We start from the raw sequence: 16183 nt of genomic DNA, 5'->3' as shown, positions 1-16183 counted from the left end.
GCCACTTGCCCAAATGTGATGACTTCATCAGTGACGACGGCTATGGCTATGCTTTTTTCTTTCTTTTCTTTTCTTATGTATATTTGAAAATGTGGCCCATTCGGTATTAAATAGGTCTAGAAATGTGCAAATATCCTATAGCCTTTTAGAGCAACATTAACTGCATGTTAATTATTTGTGTAAGTCAAGAGGGCTATAAATAATACAAGTGATTGTAAATCGGTCGGTGTCTCTTCTACAACCGATTACATACCGGTGTATGTAAATGTAATTATAGGGCAAATTAAATAACATTGGACATGTTCCCATATTCAACATTATTAATACATAGTTCAAATAGCTTTTGCCATCACTTTTCAACTCATTCACTCACACACACACACACACGCATTGTCTTGCATGTGGAAAATTACCCAAATTCGTGAGGGTTATGAATGAACCATTGTATACACGGCGATTCGGCGAATGTACACGCAATTTGACAGACGACAGTTTTGCCTAAACAAACGTACTCGCTCTTAGGAATAAGACAATAATCGATTGAGGTTGGATTTATCGCAGCAGTGATTATTTGCCAAGTAAAAAAAGTGATGGGGATTTGTCATGTCATGTGTGTACCGTTTTGATTATTACAGGCTAGTAGCGGCAGGGCAGGATGCTTAATCGAGCTAGGAATGGTCGCTCGTCTTGTTTGTAGTACCACTACCTCGATCGGCCCAGCAGAGAAGAAACTATACTGTAACGTGCGCGTCTCTCCGTGGATAAGATGAACGTTCGTTTGGTTGCGAGTTACTTTACTACTATAACCCCGGAACTCGCATGTTTTATTGTTTGGTGTGCAAACAATTATGAACGGCAATAAAACACCCAGCTGTCACTGCTAGAGAGCTAGCCGCTAATGTTTGGTTGTCAGTCGCTCGGCATTGTGGTTTCCGAATGGACTATTACGTTATCGGACTGCGTTAACGATGACTAATGGGTTGCAGTCAGAGCTCTGCACAGTATAGCTACCGTACGTCTGTGAACATAATGGCACTTATAAACAAACACTAAGTTGATGGCGAGTTGCTAACGTTAGCACAACAGTGCTGTACTAGCCACCTGATCAGATTGCTACCTGTGTAGCGCTAGCCACGTATGACTGTGACTGCCTCTGTCCACTGTTGACGTAGCAGCCGCGGCTAGCTTGCATGTCTTGTCTGCAGCTTGTTGTTGCATTTTTTTCCATTGACTACATACACTATTATTAATAAATCAAGATAATCTTAAACGGTGACGAATGAACCCTGCCCTGGACATGACTGAGGAGGAGGCGGGTGATTCTAGACTATAAATGTAGAGGATGAAGCGGATCGTCTGGATGCTATCAGGATTAAACAGAAGAATGATGAAGCTCCTCGTCGCCCTCGCATTGATAGCCTACATTGCCTGTAAGTACATTTTCGAGAGTGACAGTACGACCCATTCATGGATCTTTAACACTTCAAACCCTCTTAATTGAAAGTCAGTTATGACAGTTGAGCTATTCTGGGTAATATGATGAGTACATGATTACAATTAAAAACACTTAATTGGAGATTGTGACAAAGTGTGTGTGTGTGTGTGTGTGTGTGTGTGTGTGTGTGTGTGTGTGTGTGTGTGTAAAAACAAACAAACAAGTTTTGAAATGTTTGTATGTTTCTGTAACAGCTCCTTGGCAACAACGTTTATCCATTTGGGGCCTGTTTATTCCCCTAAATTGTGCCCCTGCCCCATGCCCCCATTTGTAAGTGGCACGTGCAATTATGGGATGAGCAAGCACAGCTGAGTAGGTTGTGTTACAGTGTTCTTCTTTGCCAGCTACAATCTGCTGATCTACTCTTGTTGTGAGCGTCTAGTACCCCCAGGTGCTCACAATCAGGTGCCTGAATGGCACCTATATGATATTAGCCGCATTTGGCAACACTAGATTGATTTATTCCTTTATTTTTTATATATGTTGAATCTGGAGTTGCAACACCAACCATTGACAGCCCATACATCCAAACAGAAATAATTGAATTATTCTTTCTATCTGCAAAGTTTTTGTTTCACCGTAGACATGTCATGAGCTACTTTCTGTCAATAAATTCCTGCAGGTGATAAATAAGTGTTTGGAAGCGCTCGTTGGAAATCACTCAATGGCCCTGCGTACAACCTGTTTTGAAATCATAATGCAGGAGGCAGCAGCACGTTGCGTTATTGAAAACGAGCGCTTCCAAACTTCAACACTTAAAAAAATGTTCACCTGCACACAGTGCACAGGATTTCTTTACAGAAAGCTGGCCTGGACTGCTGTCCTACTCCTAGCGGTCCGGGCACCTAGGCATGGAAGGCTCCAATGTAGCCTGACAGGTTTGAGTCCCGATCCCGACGGCCTTTGCTGCGTGTCACTCCACCTCTCTATCCTCATTTCATGTCTACCTTACTATATGTTGTGATATAGCTGCATAAGCATATTGAATGATAACCATGACATGATGATTGTCTGCCACTGTATCAGAGCGACTGACTGTACTGTACAATATCATATGACAGGCAAGCGTGTTCCTGCTCAACAGTTTGCAGAATTACAGTACATTTCAAGCACAAACTCAATACAAAGACTTTTAACTGTGAGTGGAAGACCCAATTAAGCATTACACTTGTTTACAAGAAGGTCCACCTCGTTCAATTCATCAAAACATTTAGAGACCTACAAACGAAACTCTGGACTAGCTTTACATTTACACTGTTGCCTATGCTGGATGTAAATACCGTGTGACTTGAGTTCTGAGCTAGAGAGAAGGGGTAGGTCACATATGGGGCTATTAAATGGAGTACAGACAATACATTTCCTCACTCCTAATATTGGATGATTCATGTCTGTCAGACCAGTGGTTTTGTACAAAAGAAATTAACCTAAACATCAAATATTAAGTTCTCCACTAATAACTAAACAGTGTATCTTCCTACCAGCTAAATGAGGGGTGCATTATTCTGCCGTATTTGTGCTGTACTTTACACTTATACAAAAAAAATTAGCCATCTTTTAATGGCATTGGAGGATTGCTATAAATCAGTCAGGTTTTTTCCCCCAATCAGTGCTGGAATTTGTGGTTGATTTAATGACATAATGAATGATGGACTATTTCAAAATCAAACCTATGAATTTCACCATGTGTTTTGTTTTTCCATTGACATTCTCTCTTCCTTTTTTCCTGGTTGAGTTTGCAATACAAAGTTCACGTTAAATTGTGCAGACATTCACAAATCGAATGCAAAGTTGCAAACACATTTGAAAGATGCCGCCAATTAATCAGAAGTAATCACAATTTTCTTTCACATTTATGTAATCATGAAAACATGAAACCTTTTGATTCAAATATCTATTATTTTGTGAGCTGTTACAAGTTTCCAATGTCTCCTCACTATTTGTCAGGGGTTAGACTAAAGGCCGCTTCAGACGGAGCGCGAGTGACGCAGGCGTTTTCGCCTGGATCAGCGACACGTCTGCTCACGAGGGGGCGCGGGATGAGTAGTGTGAAAGCTCTCATTGAAAATGAGTTGCCAAGGCGCGTCAGTCGCTCCCCGTCTGAAATGGCCTAAATGATGACAACCAGAACATTGTACCATCTCCGCATCCATCAGGGTCACAGAGGCCATTAAATATACATACCATTATGATTTGGCCAGAAAAATAAAGTAGAAAAGGCAAAAGATGGTAAAAAAAAAAGCCTGCTTCATTCAAGAAACTATTAAAGGATTAGCCATTTTGTTACCTCAATCATTCTGCGCACACAGTGTTTTGTCTCAAATTGGCTTCTGTAAGAAGCCTTTGAAACAAGCCTTTGAAACAGTGCACATGCTCTGAGCTCCGGTGCGATATGGATGTTGTTTTCACATGTACAGTACCACTCATTATTGGATATAGATCGATCTATCTATAGATAGATCAGATTATGGTACGAAAATTGTTAATCTAGAATCCCTCCTCCATATCTCTCTCTCTCTCTCTCTCTCTCTCTCTCTCGCTCTCTCTCGCTCTTCAGTAAAGAGAATGCATTTTCAGGTTGGGAATCTGGGATACCAATTTTATACTATCAGGATGGACTATCCGATAGAAAACTAATATAGGGTACATGAGGAAATTGGAAGGAAGTGATAAAACAAATAACTTTAGCAGACTCGAAAATGGAATGGTCTTTTCTCCTGATGGGCTGATTGCAACATTGTGAAGCAGTTGGCTAAGAAAGAACGGGTCATTATGCAATTTATCATTGCAGATGACACAGGCTCAGAACATGTGTTTTTTAAGTTAAAGAAAAACCTTTATAAAAAGGACCGTAATAATGTATACAATAACGGCATTGAAATGTCCTCTTTAAATAACTAGTATGTAATAAACGATTACTTAGGTGCAGCATGATTTATAGATTATTTGACCTGCTTATATCCAAGTGGCCTCGAGGGCCCATAGCGGCTAAAGGCTGAATGGTCATTTGTTATGTTGATGAACAACAGTTCAGGTTATAGTTCTGGCCTGGTTTTGTGCAATCCCCAGTTGAATTAGTTATGATGGGCACAGTGGTAATGAGGACAGTTAGTCTTAGTTACCTGCATGCATTAGGCTGCCCATGAATATAAAATTGGACAAGGGAGTTGAATCATACCATGTATTTGTATTATTGCTTTTTCTCCCATCCTTCCTTATTGTGGTATTTGTTTTGCTTTAGTTGCTTCCTCATTGACTGATCATGATAAAGAAAACATGACCATTTAGACTTTTGGATCTAAGTGACATTAGACTAAAGATAAGATATAGAGCGCCAAAGTCCTGACGTCACTCGCTTCAAGGAAGTCATTTCTCTATGGAGAATAACATGGGGTGATCTTAATATCGTCTACTATAAGCATTGTGGTCCAAAAATAAACAAGATGTCTCTGCGTTATTGTCAGGGAGGTGTCTGCCAGTCACTCATATATGATGCAGTCTGTTTCTAGCGAAAATGTAACTAATTCAGTAGCAGTAACAATAGCGTTTTCTCTGTCAGTCGATTCTTCATATCCATATGACTGAAGCGGCCTGGATGATTTGTTTATTTTTCAAACACAGTTCTTATATGAGGCGATCTAAAATCCCCCTATGAGGATTACAATGCAAATAAAAAGTACATGAACCCGTGGATTTGCGCCTTCTACCGATATTGACGTCAGACTTCGGTGCTCTATTGCCAACGATCATGACCAACAACATGTTTTCCTCAATATTGTTTCTTGGTTATAATATTCTTGGCTAATATGCTGTATTATTTGCATGATAATACAGCATATTAGCTGGGCAACAAATTTGTGTCATACATTGTTTGTCTAAACTTTATCTTGATTGGTTTGTTTCCACTTTGTAGTTACCCAAGATAATCAAACTGGTGTGTGTTGATACTAGGGATAGACCGATTATTAGCGCTCGGGGCAAAAAAGGATTTTGGCCGATATTGGCAGATTATTCCTCTCTATGCAACAAGGCATAAATTAGGCCTATGTGCTCCTCTCTGCATCTGGTGCTGTTGAATGGGAGAAGCCCACTAACATGATATATGTGCACTGCGCAGATCTGCTTTATTCAATATACTTCTTATAAATCTTTATGGAAATTCTTAGATTTTCTATTTTTACAACCCACAGAGCCTAGTCCTTCCATGCGCCACAAATGTACCTCCCAGCCCTGGCAGAGTAGTTCTGGAGTAGTTCCAACGGATTGTGTGCCCCTGGTTTTTCCCTAGTGGGACTGATCGAGGGTAGCTACTGGGACGTAAGTCGGGACTTGATCACCCCGGCTGGGTCGCCTCACTCGCCTGAGTGAGGGGTATGATGTTGAGAGACCCGAAACCCCGATGACCTTGAGATACATCACTGAGGATACGTCCCAGGTGCATCCATGTATTTTTAGTTAAAGACGCCATAATGCTATTGTGTGTGTGTGTGTGTGTGTGTGTGTGTGTGTGTGTGTGTGTGTGTGTTGAGACTTACTGTGAGTGATGGGCCCTGGAGACTTGTTGGCAAAGACGGGGGAGGTCGGGTGCTTTATGAGTACCCGTGTGGTGTAGCCGTGGGCATTTACACAACTAGGACACACATGTATCCTGTCAATCCTTCTGTTCCACATAAACTACTGTGCCTTTTTCTTTTTCTTTTTCTGCCCTTTTCTTCTCCTCCTCCTCACTCACTCACTCCCTAAATTGGCTCCCTTGGGACTTAATTAAAGCTGCAATGCCTGAATTTGACGTCCAGGTCAATATTATCTACAGCTCCTCCAAGGTGGTATCACCTCTTGTCCAGGGGAGATGCTGTGCTTATGATCTTCCGGCAGTACTGCTTGTCAACCAGAACAATAATAAATGCAACCTTGCCCTCAGAGCCCGCATACCTGACTAACTACCTCAAAAAAGTGAGCGATACCCACAGCCACTATACTAGAGGGAGCGAGAACAACGATCTCGTACCACTCACTTTCAAAACAAATATGGGTAAATTCTTCTTCAGCACCCCCACCCAAGCATGGAATGCCCTGACCCTGACCCTAAAACAGGCCTGAAAAATTTAAAAACCACCTTTCAGCAGGCCCAACGGAGAGAGGAAAGGATCAGCCCCCTTCCCTTTCCCCCTCCTTGTATATACAGTGTTTTTTTCCTGTGATGATATTGATTTTCTTTGTTGTTTTTAACCTGTGATGATATGGAATTGTGTTGTTATTGTTCATGTCATGTCTATGAATTGTTTGCATTGCATAGGGCCTAAATGGAAACGAGGCAGCAAGGACCTACCCCTTGTGTTTGACTGTGCTACTCTGTTGCTGTTTATATTGTCTAATAAACTTTTCAATCAATCAATTGTCCACCTCCAATCACAGGAGATGGTTAAACGTTTTATTAATTAAAATTAATTTGTGCCTGATGGATTCATTTAATACATTACATGTTGGTGACAAAAAACTCCATAGTAAACAACCATAGTTAATAAATTAATCACAGTTTTTAACAAATTCATTATATTTGTCCTTTATCTCTTACAGCTGTCTGGGGAACATACACAAACATGAGGTATGGTATATTCCTTTCTATTTGTATTATTGTCTTAAATCTTAATGGCTGGATTACACTAAATTGATTTAATCTTCTAATCTTATGCGGTTCTTCTAGCTGAGTGAAATGATCAATGAATGCTTTTATCTGTTTAGTCGTCATCATATCCACATTCCTAGTTTATAAATCTTCTGAAAGCACAATTATACACAAAATATCATCACATAATATCGAGGTATCCAGTCACAAATATCACCCAGCCCTTATCCTATGTTACAAGTTTTGATTAAAAAACAAGTTTTGTTTACTTCTGCCCCCCATCATCCCACAGTGTCAGCCAACTCGTGCCTTGGCAGTACTGCAGAGTTCTTCAAATTCTCAGCAATGTTGTCTTCCTCTCCCCTCATTATTAACCTCACACTTGTTTGTAGGAAGATTCTGCAATTGAGCAAGAATGCTGTATGCGTGCGACTTTCAGAGTTCAGCTGGTTACAGGCTTCAGTTCCGACATACTATTGGTCCGACTGTCATTAGAACGACAACGTAACTCAAACCCTAACCTAACCATAACTGCAAGCACGGGGGCAGCGCATGTTCGACCGCAAGTCCGACCGTTGTTACTTGTTTCCGCATGTCGGGTCGGACCTTTGATGTGTCGAATCTGCGTGTGCATCCCGAACGATCCCGTTCAGCTAATGCTGATCATTTCAGCTCTGCTGTGTGTGTGTGTGTGTGTGCGTGTGTGTGTGTGTGTGTGTGTGTGTGTGTGTGTGTCTGTCTTTGTGCGGTGATGAATCGTGAGAAGCAGTGGTTCATCTGTTTGATATTACCTGTAAGGGGCTGTTGATCCCACAACACAGTCCGTCTAGGGAGAACAGACAAGAATATGTGATGAGGGCATTGATTGATGATGATTGAGGTATGGCAGATGAGAGGAAGGACGAGGGGTGGAGCGAGAACTGCAACCCAATGTAACAGTAAGCTTCATGTTTTTGGCAGTAGGCTGAAATTATTATAGTTGCTTTTCTGCATGGATTCACAGCGATGAAAGAGCAGATATCTATCGACCACAATAAAAAGGGGGGGGGGAGGGGGCAAGGGGGTATATGCTACCATCTGGACATAGTTTTTCACCACTATCTATTTTCTCTTCTCGTTTATTTTCTCTGTCCGATGCTCTCATTGCTCTCCCAGATCGATACAGGAACATGGGGAGATGAAGATTGACCAGAGAATTGATGAAGTGAGTTCAAGAGTTCAAGAGTATCTGTTTTCGGTTTCGCCCCTTTTGACCTGGATTTGTTCCCTGATCATTATATGTCAATCCCTGGGGCCTCACAAAACACACAAATGCACGCATGCACACTCTTGGACTATTAGGCAAATTTATCCATTCAGGATGGATGTGTACGCACAGTACAGTATGTCCCATTGATGCTCTTTCTGAGTGGCTGCTCTAGCAGAAATCAAAGTACATAAAGTTCTGCTAAAGCTGGAATTTGTTTGACTTTGAAAGCCAGTGAAAGTGAAAGGAAGACCTGGACCACCCACCGTCACTGTATTGCCCTTTTTTCTTATTGCATATACAATTGAAAAGTCAGATACATAACTGATCATTTGCATGCATGCCATGAACACAGGAAAACAATATTGGAAAAAGTCGGCTAGCATGTAACCGATCATTATCACCCTATTAATCATAATTACTGGATCATAACGGTAGCTTATTGAATGGTGCATTTGCTTATTAAACAAGTCTGTCAGCTATCTGGTTGACCTTAGAGTTCAAAGAGAAATCTATGAAGCTTAATTCAGGCAATTCATGCCTCCTGACATTTCTGTCTCATTGAACGCCGTCGTGTCAAATGCTTTGAAACACCATTACCATAGACCATGTACCGTACCAAAGTACTTTAGAGAGTACCCATTCACAGGTCATGTTTTGGTTTTATACCATTTGTGGAACCTACATGTGAATTTCCTAGTAGAAAATGGATGGACGGAATAGTGCGTTATTGAAGGCTCCCTTCAGTTGGTTAGCCCTGGGCCCTGAACTGAAGCACTGACTCCTTATCCTACCTCTACTATAAGATAATATACTATTTGTATATTATCTTTGGTGAGAACCACATATAAGCCCTCCCTGGGTTTCTTTTCTCACCTGCAGTCCTGCACACACTTCTCTTTTATTGATGTTACCTTTTTTGTACTGTTTTTATTGTGCGAATAAACTAAACTAAATTCTTGTCTCACCCATAGGCTGTGGCCCCCCTCAGAGAGAAAATTCATGATCTGGAATTGAGGTTTGTATGCAACATGGCTATACTGTCTGTCTGTCTGTCTGTCCGTATATAAATTATATACAGTGTATATAATTAAGTATGTATCTGGAAATGTAGGAAAATGGGCAATGTTTACATTTCCCAGCAGACCAGCTGGATATGTGGATAAAAAAGCAAATTACACCCATCGTCCGTCAGAATACTCAAGAGGCGGTTAGTGCTAGTTTGGATGGAGGAACGGGGTAGTGCTTGTTTTTTTTTTTTTTTTTTTTTTTTTTTATACGTCTATACGGGCATGGCATCCAGTGCATAGCTGATTTAGATACGGGATGACGTCCCTGGCACTTAAACAGAGAGGTTTGGTTGGCCCTCGGTTGGATAGCCTTGGGCAACAATGAATGCTGGGCCATAATTTATCACTTACCCATAGGCTTATTTATAGAATGTACTATTATTATTATTATTATTATTAAATGTTGCACAATAGCACGGCCACTTTGTAAGGTTTTGTTTGTCCAAGACCATGCACCACAATTAAATAGAAATAAGTCGCTGACTTTATGTTTTATACATTTCTGTGAGAACTGAGAAGTATGTTTTTCTTTGCACCAGCGAACAAAATGATACAGGTAGTTCCACTGGGATTTTTAATGGTGTGGCGTGTGGGGAGGTTTATAACTTGCCAGGTGCAGCTCGCCCTTGCCCCTCGCTGATGATCGTTCAGCTGCTGTATTATCTCTAAGGCTTACATGTTCTAAGGCCCGATTTAGACTGCAGTCACATCAAGTCAAATCCGATTCAAATCAGATTTTGTTTGGCCATTCACACTACGTTTGCAAGAGATCAGATCCGTTCTGTGCGTTCAGACTGATTTTAACAACTCAACCCAAAGCCGGCCTGCGTCGACATATCGACAACAATGTGACATTGCAGATGGAACCGTGTGTAGCCATTCTCTACCATTCCGCGAGAAATGTCCTCATAAACGGCCTTGCTTCTGTATACACTTCGAGAAGTTTAGTTTGTACGGAGGCATCCCCCAAAGTGACAGGCGAGTGCCAAATTCTGACGTAATTTCACATCCTAATTCCAATAACCTTTTCATATAGCGTCAAATAAGAATTGTGTTCCAAAAATAAACAAATGATCCTGGTGGTTTGACTCATATGGATATAAAGAATAAACTGACTGAGATACAATTCTAATGTTACTGCCGCCGAATTATTAACATTTTAGCTAGAAACGGACTATCAAATATGACTGACTGACTGTTGTAACGATACAGAGAAACCTCCCAGTTGCTGAGACAGTTGGTATATTTTTGGACCACAATTCTTATATGAAACTTCTACGACCCGGCCCAGGGGATGAGCGAGTGACGTCAGGACTTTGGTACAGATTTCACAGTCTGTCCGGAGTGTCCGCTGTAGTGCTGACATAATGAAGTGACACGTGTCGCAAACCACAGCATGCAAGCTGCCTTTATTTTCAATGATCCCCCATTGATGCGCTGCCCCCTCCCCTTCATTAGCGATGTTAATTTACACAGTCAATCGTGTGTGTGTTGCTCTCAGATCTCAGACATGCTTTTATTTGTTATTGGTAATAAGAGAAGTAGCCTACAACACTATTGCCCTGGGTAAAAACAGAATCGATATTATATAGATACATTTAAAAGAATCACTATATTATCCACAAATGGCTCAATAAAGGAGAAGATGTTATACTATTCATTATACATGTCTTTAGTTTACAGTATACACTCTGCTCTGACATGCCATGCAGACTGTGCACCACATGAGACTACATGAGACTATATTTTTACTTTTTTCTAGATTTCTGACTTTGTGTTGCAGTGATGTTTATGTTGTGTAGTCTCTCAGGCATATTTGTTGTCATTGTCAGTAGTAGTAAGAGGTAACTGTAGTATCCACAAATGGCTCAACTGTTAAAGGAAAGGATGTTGGTCTATACTCTATTCATCTGTCTTAAATCAAAGTCTTAAAAATAAAAGCTTCGTGAAAAACAATTGACCTTAAGTTTATACCATTAATTTTTTTACTATATTATCCACAAATGGCTCAACTGAATTACATGTCTTAAATTGACATTGAGCTTTTTTGTTAAACATTTGACCTCTTTTATATCATTTTGGAACCGAAATAGGGAACCGTTAAGAACCGGAATCGATAAGCAGAACCGGAATCGGTACCGGACTCGAAAAAATCCTAACGATACCCATCCCTACATGTGTGTTGCACCATTGTTTTCTCTCTTTTCTGTCCTCGCTCTTGTTTTCTTTCTTTTGCTCTCGTTTGGTTGTTTTTCGCTCTCCTGTTTGTTTACTTAAAATACTCTCGGGTCGCGCTGCAAGTGACGTTTTGGATAGTTTGATATGCGACTTACTTGGGTCACTTCATCTGGTCGTTGCATTTCAGACTGAGACAGATCTCCTCGGATCGGATTTAAATCCGATTTGAAACCACCTCTGAATGTGACTCAAGTCACATTTGAAAAAATCGGATTCAATGTGACCTGTCTGCATTTAGACTTATTTAAGTAAATCGGATTTCTAACTTGAAGTGACACAGATCTGATTCAGGCTACATCCATGCCAGTGTAAATCAGGCCTAACTGTCCAAAAAAAGTTTGGACAGTGTGCTTGGTCAGACTGGGTGGTGTGACATATTTATAGTTCATTCTGACCAGGCTTCTTTCTGCCAGCAGTGAAAGCAGCTGTAGTTTAGAACAGACTTGTTTTATTTCTTGAGCTGATGACAGGATTGTGTGCCATACTTCTCTATTTCAACGATCATGTCTCTCCTCGTCCATTTGTGCCTCGACAAACAACGGGTTGGGATGAGTCTGCAGGTTCTGAATCTCCCATGCCCACGTGTACATGAGTGCATACAAAATATTTATTTATGTGTCTGTAAAACCCCTGGATGTAGAACAGTGGTGTGAATGGTTGTCGGCAGACATGATGCACGTCTCCACGATTGTACTGAAAAGAGTTACAGGTCAAAACGTGAGGTGGCCAGTTATAGCACCACCATTAGGGCCATTGGAAATATGTGGGCTGGATTTGGCCTACTGGGAGTGTGCCTAAAAAGTTTCATCCGATCGGTTCCGCCGTTGATTAGCTGCTTGTACACACTGACACTCACAGGCGGACAGAAGCGAAACTCTCCGGCCTGCAGGCTAAATAGAGCCAATTATTATTCTATGCTCATTACTGTACATAGCTTAGTGTCAAATATTGTTTGTTTACAGGGTGGTGTGGGTGGGCTGGCTGCTGAAGGCCAGTCGACAAAGCTTGCAGTGTTGAAATGGTTGTAGACTCTCTGGGTGTTACATAATGGGATGGGATACACGCAAACCCACTTTGAATCAACTCTCAATTCTGCTCTAAGAATAGATGTACAGTTGTACACACAATGCATATTTACCTCTTGTCCGCCGGCACTATAGAAGCCTTCAGCATGCACTGTGAACAAATCGCACGGAAATCTCATTTCCCAGAGATGAGGTTGGGAGAAAATGATTGAGGGGTGGGGACATGCTGATAGAAAAGTAAATGGATTGCACGCTGCCCCACTCCGTTTAAATAACAATCAGCAGTTTGGAACTGCCACTACTGGCTACAAAGCGTTCCTTTAGGAGCCAAATGGGATTTTCATTATTTCTGCACCGTATTGGATTATTAATATGTGATAGATGTACAGCATGTGCCGCATTGGCACTTGGATGGTGGAAAGTGTCTCTGCGGGTGGTCTCCACTCCAGCTCTTACAAGTAATGGCGGCCCCTCGCCTTGCACACCTGAAGCCTGGTTTCAGTGATTTGACCGTGGGGGGTACGGGTAAGTTGGGAGGGCTAATTTATGTTGACTGCATTTTGGGGAAATGCAGTAAACGGCTGTTAATTACTGCACAAGGACTTTCCAACAACCGCCGATCCCCCCCCCCCCCATATGCCCCATATATGGCTAGGATCTCCATAAATGGGCATATAATACAGTAGAGAGCTCCATACGTATATGGGCACAAAAGGGACAGTTAAAATGGTTGCTATGACAACACATATATAATGGGGTTGAGTATGCGTTCCAGATTTTCATTGTTCCCACCTTATCAAGTAGGCCCGGTGCCGGGCAACATATCTAGTTGGACTCAATGAAAGTCCATTTATCACTGAGCAGCTGCATTTACAGTTGGCTCTTAGCTACAGTACAAAGAAGTACGGACTTCTCTTTGTTTTTTCTTGCTTATTTTTCCCTTGCTGTTTGCTGCAATTATCTGGCAATGTCAACTGTAGTCCTATAACTCCTGTCCATTAGAATTACATTACTTACAAGACTGTAGTTTGTTTAACACTCTTGAGTGCTGTGTGCTTTGTGTAAGCATTATGGCCCTCATTTATCAATTGAGTGTCAAATCTGCCCCAGATTCGAGTGCAGGTTTCGTAGTACACCCACGTCGCCACGGCATTTATAAAGTGATCTCAAACAGCTGATCCTTCCTTAATTTCCAACGTTAATAAATGTGACTGCTGAAATCTATCTGGCACGCCCTATGAAATCAAGCCTCGCCCTCGTTTTTGCGACATGAACAACTGCAGTACGACCTTGGAAACCATTAGTTACAGAAAATACAAACACACACACACACATACACACACAGACGCACGCACGCACACACAACTTAAGCCCAACTGGTGTGTGGTTGTATCTTAAATAAATAAAGAACGAAAACCTGCATGAATTAAATAATAGCATGTAGGCCTACCCTACACTGTTTCCCTCTTGCCTCGCTTGTCTGGCTGTAATGTCGCCATGAATGGAATACGTTTGTAGGCTAGCCTACTATATTCATTTTACCCATTCGTGCGCAGTGCACGGAGAAGGCGATCAGTGAGACTGCGCACTGCTGTGATGTGCTGTGCTGTGGGTGAGTGATGCCGGCATGAGAGGCATGTCGTCAAGGCAGTCATAATCAACGTTTATGGGGCGATTTGATCATTGATGAACGAATCATAAACATATGGATGAAGGTTTGCATGTGTGCTGGTATGTGCTGGCGACGCGCTGGCGTGAAGTCCTCCCGAAAATGATCTCGCTTTTATCTGAATGACCGTCAAAGCACTTATTTAAATGGTGAATGATTAAGCCCCTTACGCCTTATATAGCCTACAATTGCAAATGGGCAAGCTGTGTGCTTGTCATTGTCACTTGGAAATAAAGGCGTGCAGTCCATTTATGCCTAAATATTGTTTTAAATAATATCACAGTGATTTATATAGGCATCTGATGTCACACTCATGCGCTCCCAAATCATCTCATAAGTGCGCTCGCATATAACAACTGTCCCTCTCAGTAGTCAGTGGGGAAATGAGCGCAGAAGCAGACAGTCCTTCCCTTTTAACCTTCCCTGGAAGGTGGCGTAGGCGCGTACACTTGGCCTTGAGCCAATAGGTAGGCGGGTTAGTACGTCTATTGAATGACGAGGCCGAGTAGGCGTGTTCTTCTTGGCTGCGTTCTGCCTCCTCCCCACTAGCCTCCCCACTGCCGCCTCCACACTAGCGACACCCCACAATGTATATACAGTCATACAGTTCTATATTAACATTTTGAGTGAATACATATGCTTAGATGCCTGTGACAGCATGTCAGCTGGTCAAACAATGCTGCTCCGCTTGTGTACGACAGAAAAATAGCTGATTTTTGTCCTGGCTCACGTTCAAGTTCAAGGTTTTGCGGAAATGATAAATGCCGGAAATTGCGGGAATTCCGACATGCACCCATATTTTGGCGCACGCCGCTTTGATAAATGAGGGTCTGTGTGTCTGTCTGTGCTAAGCTAATTAATGCCTGTTGTGTTGTCAATTTGTCACAGAAACATACTGTAAATCAGGCTTGAAGTGCATGGGAAGTAGTAATTTGTTCACCTTTCTGTTCATTCCTAGAGCATTCATCATGAAATGGCATTGTAAGAAAATGTTCTGAATGTACTAATGCTGTCATTTCAAATAATGGTTTTCATTACTGATTCCTTTGTCTCTAACTAGGTCTGTCTTTCTCCTAAGTGTCCTTCATTTAACAATTAATCTCTATTCTTACAGTTTTTCTCAGAAATACCCTCCTGTGAAATTCCTGTCGGAAAAGGATCGGAAAAGGATTTTGGTACGTGAGATTATAGCACCACCACCATTATGCACACCATTATGCACACGCATAGCCGCTTTCAAGTAGTCACTTGTCTTGTAGCAATTATCGTTTACTCAGTAATATAATCGTCTTGAAAATCACTTTGAATTGACTCAACATTCATATTTTTGCATCTTCATTTTTCATAATTCACACTCTCCACTAATCTTTGGCTTGCTGCTTCTCTCATCTTGCACCCCTCTTTTCCTCAACTAAGTCAGTACCTGTCAAGTCATCCAATAACATTTCCAATTACTTTTTCAGTGTGACACCAATCTATCTGTCGTGTAGAACAGAATTGTCCCCTGTATGTAATGCAGATTTCATGTATGTATGTCAATGACGCCTAGGAGGTACCAGGGGGAGGAGGGGGGGATGCATATGCGTGTGAGAGATCAATGCATTTATATTTTGTGTCAATGTTTCCACTACACACGGCTTCAGCAGCAGTGTCGCTGCAAAAGACCACTGTCATTGTCAGCAAGACAGAAGGTGTAACTAGCCAAACCATTCAAACCCCACAACCAGGTTAATGTGATTCGTAACAATAACTCCTCCTACTGTGTACTTCAAAGTGTTGCAAATGTCATTCTGCACATTGAGATGTGTCAGAATAAT

The 16183-nt window shown here is 41.6% G+C and overlaps 1 protein-coding gene across 1 annotated transcript in view; it reads left to right on the top strand.

Moving 5' to 3' along the window:
• Positions 1 to 466: 466 nt before the first annotated feature.
• Positions 467 to 16183, top strand: part of uxs1 (UDP-glucuronate decarboxylase 1) — a 45884-nt gene continuing 30167 nt past the window's right edge. Inside the window, exons 1-5 of the mRNA XM_083777543.1 lie at positions 467 to 1430; positions 7070 to 7097; positions 8274 to 8322; positions 9339 to 9382; positions 15481 to 15541. Of these exons, the coding sequence (XP_083633669.1) occupies positions 1343 to 1430; positions 7070 to 7097; positions 8274 to 8322; positions 9339 to 9382; positions 15481 to 15541 (270 nt within the window). The 5' untranslated portion in view covers positions 467 to 1342. The remainder of the gene's footprint in view (positions 1431 to 7069; positions 7098 to 8273; positions 8323 to 9338; positions 9383 to 15480; positions 15542 to 16183) is intronic.

The sequence above is a fragment of the Protomyctophum parallelum genome, assembly GCF_964188405.1.
Source record: "Protomyctophum parallelum genome assembly, chromosome: 11".
In the NCBI taxonomy this organism is placed as follows: Eukaryota; Metazoa; Chordata; class Actinopteri; order Myctophiformes; family Myctophidae; genus Protomyctophum; species Protomyctophum parallelum.
The sequence above is the reverse complement of the archived record's forward strand: the minus strand, read 5'-3'. Positions and strand labels throughout refer to the sequence as shown.